Source organism: Scleropages formosus, chromosome 21 (assembly GCF_900964775.1).
Source record: "Scleropages formosus chromosome 21, fSclFor1.1, whole genome shotgun sequence".
NCBI lineage: Eukaryota > Metazoa > Chordata > Actinopteri > Osteoglossiformes > Osteoglossidae > Scleropages > Scleropages formosus.
This window is the reverse complement of record NC_041826.1, coordinates 10,303,532-10,314,051: the sequence shown is the minus strand read 5'-3', so window position 1 is coordinate 10,314,051 and position 10,520 is coordinate 10,303,532. Positions and strand designations below refer to the sequence as shown.

The 10,520-nt window shown below is 50.3% G+C and overlaps 1 protein-coding gene across 1 annotated transcript; it reads right to left on the bottom strand.

Moving 5' to 3' along the window:
• Positions 1–4,366: 4,366 nt before the first annotated feature.
• Positions 4,367–7,359, bottom strand: tmem179bb (transmembrane protein 179Bb). The gene is made up of 5 exons (XM_018728925.2): positions 7,232–7,359; positions 6,211–6,407; positions 5,543–5,680; positions 5,103–5,181; positions 4,367–4,692 (listed from the first exon to the last, which is right to left on the bottom strand). The coding sequence occupies exons 1-5, from the start codon at positions 7,334–7,336 to the stop codon at positions 4,534–4,536; spliced, it is 678 nt and encodes a 225-aa protein (XP_018584441.1). The 5' UTR covers positions 7,337–7,359; the 3' UTR covers positions 4,367–4,533.
• Positions 7,360–10,520: the final 3,161 nt, after the last annotated feature.

Below are 10,520 nucleotides of genomic sequence, written 5' to 3'. Positions count from 1 at the left end.
GCGTGGGAGCACCAAGCGGGCAGATGTGGAAGAGCGTAACACTTGGCGTGTAGCAAATGATCAAGCCTTGTAGATAGCTGGGAACAATTCTACTGATGCATTTGTAAGCCATAACCAGGGTCTTAAATTTGATCCAGGCAGCTAAAGGAAGCCAGTGCAGAGAAACGAGTAGAGGAGATACATGGGAATGCTTCGGCAAGTCAAACGACTCGAGCAGCAGCATTCTGTATGGGCTGTAGAGGTTTGATGATGGCAGTAGAAGGAAGGCCAGACAGGAGAGAGTTGCAGTAATCCAGACAGGATGTCACCGTGGCCTGGGCAAGTAGTTGGGCAGAGTCAGTTGTGAGGTAAGGACGGATCCTGCGGATATTATGCAGGATGTATCTGCTGGTCTGGATTGTGGCTTCGGTCCTTGAATTTTTTACCACATTGAAAGTAAATTATTATGTGTCTTTTGTTCACACTGAAGATGGTTTGAAAGTGTGTTTAACAGTAACAACATAACGTGTATTATTCTGTGTGCTGCCACACCCGCCGCCGCACCTGCAGGCATCCAGATACACGAGTATAAAGGACGCAACCAGACCGGAGCAGATCGTGGAACCTCTTACGCGCCCTGCGCTCTACTCACTCTGTTTCCCTGCTCCCTTCTCCTGGATTCCCCCAACGTCTCCTTTGGCTCCTTGACTTGTGCTCCAGTCCTCAACTTTGATTACTGAACGCCCTGTTTTGCGGATTGCGAATCGAGAGAATTCTAACTGTGCCTGACTATTCTGTGGATTTCCCCTCACAATAAAAGCACTTGCATCTGAATCCGCTGCGTACGTCTCCTGTGTACGACATGACAGTGTGCAGCTTGGAACAACTATATAATGCAAAAAAAAAACAAGTCAAACCAACACTTTTCCATTATTATATAGCCAATATATTCATACTATATTGAGATGTATGGATTTTCTGTGTACATCTTCCACATGACTCTGTTCACCTGTTGTGTTCACAAAGTGCTAGACTGCGGGGGACACTTTGTCACAGTTGAAAAAAAAATCCTTAATCTTTTTTCTGTCTGTCGCTGCAGAAAATAGCAAATTATTTATAGCATAAATATATAATTTATAGTATGCTTACAAAGGGGGTGCGGTGGCGCAGTGGGTTGGGCTACGGTCCTGCTCTTCGGTGGGTCTGGGGTTCAAGTCCCACTTGGGGTGCCTTGCGAGGGACTGGTGTCCCGTCCTGGGTGTGTCCCCTCCCCCTCCAGCCTTACGCCCTGTATTACCGGGTAGGCTCCGGTTCCCTGTGACCCCATATGGGACAAGCGGTTCTGAAAATGTGTGTGTGTAGTATGCTTACACTGAATATTTTTTCCCTCTCTCCCTTGAGTCCTCTCTCCTTCTCTCTCTCTGTCTCAGTCTGACTTTAACACTTGATAATCTGGGTTTAGGGCATTGACAGATCCCTTTAGCAAGAGAGAGAGAGCAAGGCGAACTCACTGCTGTGATTCGCTGTGCTGTGTCTGAACACAGAACCCCTGGGTCTGAACCGAAGGAGCGGGGAAGGACCGTGCAGCGCCGTGCAGGACAGAGAGAGTGAGAGAAACAGTGTGTAAGTGTGTCCACTTCGCTGTAACTGAGACTGTGGTGAGTCGCACATGGAAAAATAGTTCCATTAGTGTGAGATATTTTTACTATGTTATAGACATAGCCACTCTAATCTAGTTTGCATTGCATCAGAAAGAGTTACGCTCTCTGCGTGTCTGTGTGTGTGTGTGTGTGTGTGTGTGTGTGTGTGTGTGTGTATGTGTGTCCGTTTATTCGCCCTTCACCGTATGTACGGGGGTTTGCGAGCCATTGGTTGTGACAGGATGGGGGGAGGGTGGATAAGTCCAGGTAAGCAGCTTGCAGACAGTTTGATGGATGAACCCACCTACTGCTGCCGTGGAGCTCCGAGCTGCAACAATATCCTCGACGCTTGGGGGAGCTGAGACAATAGCGGGCACGGATTTGTGACCAGGTGGTTGTTTGGTCAAGTCTCTGGATCAGCCCGGCTGCTGTCCTTTGTGTGATTGCTCCAGTTCATGTGAACATAACCTAATCCCCGAAATAATCATTCTGAACACAACTGAGATTTTCATTTACTCTCGCATGAACAAAAAACGTGCGGGCGGTGTGATGTGGCACTCAGTACAGGCTTCCCTTGCATAATGACAGTCCTTTGGTCACTTCTCGTAAAATAAGCTCTTAATCACCATTAATTCACACTGGAAAAAAATGATGCGTTCCTGAGTCACTAACCGTTCACCCATTTTTTGAAGAATCAATTAAAATTCCGGCATTATCTTTTCAACACCAAGTCTGCAGCATCAGAATACAACCTAAGAAACTGCTGATACAGTGTTTACTTCGCTCGCTATCCTCTTCCATGACTTTTATCGCCTGAAAGGTTGCCTTCTCAACTTTCCTTTAGCACTTTTCTTACAGCTGTGTTTGCTCTAGGGCTCAGTCTCGTGATGGATGGTCAAGGGTCACGAGATTTGGCCTCCGGACAGCTGAGATGCGCGGGAGAAGCCGCAGCGGGAGTGTGGGAGGAGCTCGGGGTCACCGAGGCTCATATTTTCAATGAAATTTTCTGTTGTAGTGATGCATTCCTCCGAAGTGTGAGCTGATAGCTCATTATGTACATTTGTGGTGCAAGTTGGACGTGTAATAAAGCGAACACTCGTTATGGGCGGGAAACCTCGATGTAGTTTCCGCTGAGAGTTTTCTGGCCCCGCACCCGTCAGTCCTCACCTGATCTAATTCAGCTGCTCTCCATCCTTTCGTTCTTACTTTTCTTTCTCCTTCCTGTGTCTTCACCCTGTTTCTGATGTCCGTTCCCGTCTCTGGGTCCTCCCTACGGCGTCTCGGTTCTGCTGATCACCCTGTCCACCCGCTGCCCTCAGGGATTCGCAGAGCCCATGTCGAAGGAGCAGGTGGACGCGCTAGTGCGCGCCGTCGAGTCCCTGTTGGCCGGAGCCGCTCAGCTGCAGGCGCGGTGCCGGGAGGAGAGCGTGCATGCGTCCGCCATGGCTGCGCAGCTGCGGGAGGAGAGCGAGCGACTGCGTGTGCAGAGTGAAACCGTGCAGCTCGACATGGAGGACATACAGAAGAGGCTGGAAGAGCTGCTGGACACAAAGGCGGCCTTCGAGGCCCGAGAGAGACAGGCGCGCAAACTCAGCAAGCAGCTCTGAGAGAGCGCAGGAGGGATGGTGAGGGATTCTGGGAAAGAGCATGAGCAGGAAAGAGAGGTGGACAGAGCGTTGGGAGAGAGCACTAAGCCCGACCCAAACCCCAACTCAAACCCCAACCGTCACCATTAAACTGACCCAAACTCAAACCTTAACCCCAACCCAAGCCGTAAACCTAACTCAAATCCCAAACCTGACCTTAACCTTAACCCTGAGGCTAACCGAACCCTAGCCGAAACCTTAACCCTAACTCCGACTGAAACCCCAACCCTAAATGTAACCCTAATCTTGGGTTTGATTGACTAAATTATGCTCTGAAAGCAAGACATCAGTCAAAGTCAGAGTCCACAGCACACCTACACGCACGCAACACACACACAGTGTGTGTCTTTATGACTAAGTTATTGTCTCTGATTTCATGTCTCAGTGACACAGGCAGCAGGAAGCTTGTTTACCTTGAATTTGCTATCTTGGCTTATCACCAGTACTTGAGTACTTTTCAGACTATAAAAAAGAATCTATGTCAAATCACATTTTCATAAAATTATTTTCTTCGGAAACAAATAAACCAAGCCTAGCCATGGGCTCTTTATTGAGGTAAGCTGCTCTTTTACCGCACTTCCTTAGTAAACGACCATCAACACGTTGGAACAAAAGCCTTCCCTCCCATGTCTCACCTTCTCTAGTACAGTTTGTACAGATTTAAGTCTCTTGTTACCCCTTTTCTGACACATCCTCTCACCACCTCCTTACAATTTATAATTAAGATTCATTATGTATTTTTTCTCCAAATAAAAAAAACAAATTACAACAAGTTTTTTATTGCAGTATAACTGTACTGATGTTGATGTTCACATACAAGCTGCCACAAATTATTCCAACACATTAAATAATTATTATTGAATGACAGTATAGGAAATATTGGAACTTTACACTGGAACTTTCTGAAGATAGTGACTGAATACTGTTTTTGTAAAATAAAAAGGATGGAACTTTTTTCAAGATTTCACGCACTTGTGACATAGGAATAACAATCCGCTTTACATTAAATGTATTTTTATTTCAAGATAAAAATGTGTACATTCAGTGATGCCACTTAAAATGATAAGACTTTCAAGGAGGAAAATGTACTCTTGGCTTGTAGAAAAAATTATAAATGGATCTGTAACAAGTAAAATATGAATTGTTATAAGAACGAATAGAAAACAAGTGATGAAATTACATAATTTTTGGGGAAATATCCAAAAGATAGAAAGGCAAGAGGGGTGGACATGGGCCCAGGAAGCTGGACCGGGTGAGCGGAGCAGCTGTCACTGAGGCCTTGGGGGTCTGTGCAAAAAGGGCTCCGTTTCGGAGGGGGTCCAGTTCATGTTCCCACGGCCTGGCCTGACCTCTGCCCCTTGGCACCTCTGGACGGACATGATGATCACGATGAGCACCCAGAAGAACAGGTTCACCCACACAGATTTCTGTCGGGGGGCGTTCAGTGGGACAGACAATACAGGAATGTTACTCCAAAAAACCTACAATGTTAAGCTATTTACAATTATTTACCCATTTTTACAGCTAGGTAATTTTACTGGAGCAAGCCAAGTTAAGTACCTTACTCAAGAATACAACAGCTGGACGGGGGATTCAAACCTACAACCTTTAGGTCCAAAGGGAGCAGAGCTAACCAGTGCACCACCAGTTGCTCCCTATAAGAACCACTATAAAAACTAAAAAATATGTAAGACTTCTTTTTATTGCTTTTACATTTTTACCTTACTGAAAATAATGTGTTTGTACTTGCTGAAAATAAATGTACACCATCTGCACAAAGTCCTGCGCTGCTGACTTGGCTGGTCACGTTCCTCATCTCAGCTTTGATCATACACACCTCTGCGCTTTGCAGGTTGCTGTAGAACTGCCTGCCATCATAGGGGCTGAGCCATGTCTCATTCTCAGCTCCTTTGCAGCTGAAACACACACACGCTTTGTGTGATGATGATGATGATGATGATGATGAGGACGATGATACACACGTGTGCACAGAGACACGCAGCAAAACCACTGAATATTTTGGGAAATGCAGACAGACACAGAGAGGAGTGAAAAAACTTAAACAAAAATAAGAGAACAAGTGACAAAGTGAGGACAGAAAAGTAAAATAATATATTCAGATGAGATGGGAGGGAAACGGGGCACCTGAGCACTGAGTCCCTGCAGGTGAACCGAGCACAAGCCCTTCTGGATGCAATGAGGAGATGAACCCCCCCAATGAAAGGACAACTAGCAGATGGCAGATGCATAGGTGTGTGAAGCAGGCGTCAGCCTCACCTGGTAACCGTGGGAGCGCTGTTGATGATGGACAGGCACAGGTGGTCCTTCCCGATCCTCAGAATGCACCCGGACACCAGCAGGAAGAAGGAGATGATGCCGCAGGCACCGAGAGATACGCTCGTCCACAGGCTCGTCCTGGAGGACAGGAGTCATCGTTTGACCTCTGACTTCTGACTTCTTATCCGCACGGCTGGTGTGTGTGAAGGTGGAGCAAGAGAACAGCAGACCCACGCGGCACTGAGTGTCTCACATCTATGCTCAGCCTATGTACCGATATGCAAATAAGATTGACTGGTAAACTTGCCGCTCTCCACTGTTTGATTGACTGCTGATGCATTTCAAAGGGGGGGGTTGGGGTGGCACAGCGGTTTTGGCCTGTGCCTGCTCTCTGGCAGGTCTGGGGGTTGAGTCCTGCTTGGGGTGCCTTGTGATGGACTGGTGTCCCGTCCTGGGTGTGTCCCCTCCCCCTCCAGCCTTATGCCCTGCACTGCCAGGTTAGGCTCCAGCTCGCTGCAACCCCACTTGGGACAAGTGGCTTGAGTCAATGTGTGTGTGTGTGTGTGTGTGGATTTCAAAGGGTCCTATGAAGTATGACTGTCACATGGTGTCACTCTTTTGTCCCACCTCCCTTCCTCTCTCACCACTCTTCAGTTCTCCTTGCTCACCTCTGGGTGCGGTCGTCCACGCAGCTGCTGTATATCCAGTAGAGGATGAGGACGGAGCAGTAGATGGCCACGCACACAGACACGGCCGACACAAAGTAGCAAAGGGTCGAGGAGCCGAAGCCCTGGAGCTTGATGGCCTCGGCGGACCTGTTGTAGGACACACTCGCGTAGAGGATGCACTGTCCGGCAAACTGCCCCTGCAGCACATCATGGAAACACAGGGCTGCTTGACTGCCTGGGCACATTGCTGAAATGTGCACACACGCCACATAAACTATTATTATAAGCAAAAGACACTCAGTAATACAGCAACATTCAGCTGACACACTTTTCTATGGGAGAGAGCTCCTTGCTGTGACGGGCAACGGTGATGACCGTACTCCGTGCGCCCTGCGGCGCTCCGACCGCAGGCGGTCACAGCAGCACCGACTCACTGTCTCACTCCCTCGTGTGATTCCAATAAGCAGTAAGCGGAGTCAGGCGCTTTGTTATCAGTGCCCACAGCGTCCGGACACCAGTGACCACACGGGTGGAGGTGCGAGAATCCAAGGAAACGAAGGGAGGGAAGAAGAAGATACAGATCGTACAGCACGGAGTCTCACTGAGTGCGCAAGAGTAAATGAAATATGTCCATTCTCGCGGCGTAACGTGTGTTCGATTACCGCTGCAGAACGGGCGAACGACAGGCAGAAATACGGAGAGAGAGAAACACGCAGAAAGACAGACAGATGCAGACAGACAGTCGGATAAAAAGACACCGAGAGAAAGAGACTGAAACGGTCAGGTTGACAGACAGGTAGAAACAGAGAGAAAGAGACAAAGACAGAAAGTCAGACGGACAGATAGAGAGAATCAGACAGGTAACCTGCAAAGAAAGTGACTGAAAGCACAGCCACGGCGACGTGCGGAGAGTCGTTATGACACGTTTTTCGGTCACAGAGACTTCGAAGTAGAGAAAACACGTCCTGGAAGAGCATGCAGCAAGGAGACGGGAGAGCCGCGCGGGTCCTCTCGCTCCCACCTGCGTGACGGCGAGTGTCGCCGCGCAGATGACCGCGCAGACGAAGCAGCCGGCGTGCAGCACGAGCTCCAGCGCAAGGAGCCACGGGAGCAGCGTGACGAACATGTCGGCCTTGCGAAAACGCCGGGGTCCTGCGCTCGCCGTGTGCCGAGGGGCCCCGCCGGCCCGCGCGCCTTAAGTAGCTCTGCGCTCACACCGGGGCCACAAAGTGGTCTTTGACACGCAGGAGCACGAGGGACCGCTGGGCAGTGCCGTTTATTGGCTGCGTGTCGCCGGAGGAATGTCCAGCAGTGTCTCAGTCAGGGCCACGTGTGACCCCTGGAGCGAGTAGAGCGCACGTCAACCTTGAACAGAGCCACTCCACAGACACACTGGACTGCTTTCGGAAACACACACACACACACACACACACACAGCAAATCACTGGGAGTTTCTTCTAAAAAGGCTCACAGTAATAAAAAAAGGATAAGGTTTTAAACTGATTTTTAATTGTATCTTAAACTGTCCGGAGAATTTATTGGAAAACATTATCGATAACACGCATTATACATTTCGCTGATTTTTTTTGTGTGTTTAGGCACTACGGACAACCCTGTGGCACAGCGGGTAGCGCCGGTGCCTCGGAGCTCCTAAGCTGTGTGTTTGGGCATGGGTTTGAATCCAGCTCAGTCTGTGTGGAGTTTGCATGTTCTCCCTGTGGCTCATGCGATGTGTTCCAGGTGAGCCGGTGACTCAAAACTGCCTCGTGAGTGAGCGATTGCCCAGTGATGGACTGGTGTCCCATCCAGGGTGTAGAACCTCTCTTCATTGTGTATCAGTACGTGATACGGTACTTTTTTCTGAAAACACCATAAACTACAGCACATCGGTAGGTACCCTAGCCACCAAACACAGAGTCTGCATTTAAAGTAACACAGAATTTCTATGTTCCAGGGGAAAGGCAGCCTCTGCTGGAGGCGCGCGGACACACAGCTCCACACTAACATTCCTGCGCGGACCCGTCTTTGTTCACACTCTGTGCCGCACTCACTTGTTTTTGTACCTGCGTTCACAAAATGTTCATCTTCGCAACTTGTACGCAGCAGAACAGCACAGCTGGGCTTAAATCATTAAACAGATTTTTAAAACTTGACTGAGATTTTTCTAGAAGTGAAATTACAACCAATCCTCAGTGTGTTGTCAGGCAGAAGGTGGGCTGTGTATACATAATAAACAGACATCACAGTGCAATATTACCTGGGCCACCTGCTTATCCCTTTAAACATGAAGGGCCAGCAGGCGGTGCAGTGGTTAAAGCTACCACTTAAGACCCAGGTTTGAATCCCACCTCCTGCTGTAATACCTTTGATCAAGGTCCTTACCCTGAATTGATAGAGTAAAAATTGCCCAGCTCTATAAATGGGTAAATCAATGTAAACAGCTTAGTGTACAAACTTAAAATTGTAAGTCACCTTGGAAAAAGGGGGGGGTTTTTGAACCGCGCTTTGTCTCGTCTGTCATCCAGGACCTGTCTGCCATGGGGGACCCTACCAGGGACATATAGCCCCAGACAACATAGCTCCTGGACTCATTCAGGCACTCAAACCCCTCCACCACGGTAAGGTGGCGGTTCACGGAGGGGGTTTGAGTTCAAAAACCCCTTATGAAGAAAAAATCAAGGCTTTCGTTTACCCCGCCCGGTATGGGGTCACCGGGGCCCCACCCTGGAGCCAGGCCTGGGGGGGGGGGCTCGCATGCAAGCGCCTGGTGGCCAGGTCTATGCCCATGGGACCTGGCCGGGCTCAGCCCGAAGCCATGACATGGAGCCGCTCTTCGGTGGGCTCACCACCTGCTGGAGAAACCGTAAGGGGCCGGTGCATTGTGATTTGGGCGGTGGTCGGGGCCGAGTGCCCGGCCGACCCAAACCTCGGGCGCCAACTCTGGTTTTTGGGACTTGGAATGTCACCTCGCTGGCGGGGAAGGAGCCTGAGCTGGTGAGGGAAGTTGAGAGATACCGTCTAGATATAGTCGGGCTCACTTCCACTCACAGCTTGGGTTCTGGAATCACTCTTCTCGTTCAAGGGTGGACTCTCCACTATTCTGGCGTTGCCCAAGGTGAGAGGCGGCGGGCGGGTGTGGGCTTATTAATAGCCCCCCAGTTCAGCCGCCATGTGTTGGAGTCTACCCCAGTGAATGAGAGGGTCGTCTCCCTACGCCTTCGGGTCAGGGAACGGTCTCTCACTGTCGTTTGTGCTTATGCGCCTAGCGGCAGTGTAGAGCACCCGGCCTTTTTAGAGTCCCTGGGGGGCGTGCTGGAAAGCGCTCCCACTGGGGACTCTGTCGTTCTACTGGGGGACTTTAACGCCCACGTGGGCAGCGACAGTGATACCTTGAGGGGTGTGATTGGGAGGAACGGCCTCCCTGATCTGAACCCGAACGGTGAGTTGTTATTGGATTTCTGTGCTAGTTGCGGTTTATCCATAACGAACACCATGTTCATGCATAAGGGTGTCCATCAGTGCACTTGGCACCAGGACACCCTAGGTCGGAGGTCGATGATCGACTTTGTAGTCGTTTCTTCTGACCTTCGGCCATATGTCTTGGACACTCGGGTGAAGAGAGGGGCTGAGCTGTCAACTGATCACCACCTGGTGGTGAGTTGGATTCGATGGCGGGGGAAAAAGCTGGACAGACCTGGCAGGCACAAACGCATAGTGAGGGTCTGTTGGGAACGTTTGGCGGAGGCCCGTCAGAGAGGTCTTCAACTCCCACCTCCGACAGAGCTTCAACCAGGTCCCGAGGGAGGTGGGGGACATTGAGTCCGAATGGACTATGTTCCGCTCCTCCATTGTCGGTGCGGCGGTTCGGAGCTGCGGCCATAAGGTCTCCGGTGCCTGTCGCGGCGGCAATCCCCGAACATGGTGGTGGACACCGGAAGTAAGGGATGCCGTCAAGCTGAAGAAGGAGTTCTATCGGGCCTGGCTGGCTCATGGGACTCCTGAAGCAGCTGACAGGTACCGACGGGCCAAACGGAGCGCGGCTCTGGCAGTCGCCGAGGCAAAAACTCGGGCTTGGGAGGAGTTCCGTGAGGCCATGGAGGAAGACTTTCGGTCGGCCTCAAAGAGATTCTGGCAAACCGTCCGGCAACTCAGAGGGGGGAGCGGTGTTCCACGAACACTGTTTACAGTGGAAGTGGTACGCTGCTGACCTCAGCTGAGGATGTCTTCGGGCGGTGGAAGGAGTACTTTGAGGATCTCCTCAATCCCTCCGACACGCCTTCCGTAGAGGAAGCTGAGGCTGGGGACTTGGA

Excerpts from the sequence above, each read along its gene's own strand:
- tmem179bb (XM_018728925.2), bottom strand. The coding sequence starts at position 7,336 with ATGTTCGTCACGCTGCTCCCGTGGCTCCTTGCGCTGGAGCTCGTGCTG. Across the intron at positions 6,408-7,231 it reads CGACACTCGCCGTCACGCAG|GGGCAGTTTGCCGGACAGTG; the intron begins GTGGGAGCGAGA and ends GATGTGCTGCAG. Across the intron at positions 5,182-5,542 it reads AGCGCTCCCACGGTTACCAG|CTGCAAAGGAGCTGAGAATG; the intron begins GTGAGGCTGACG and ends TGTGTGTTTCAG.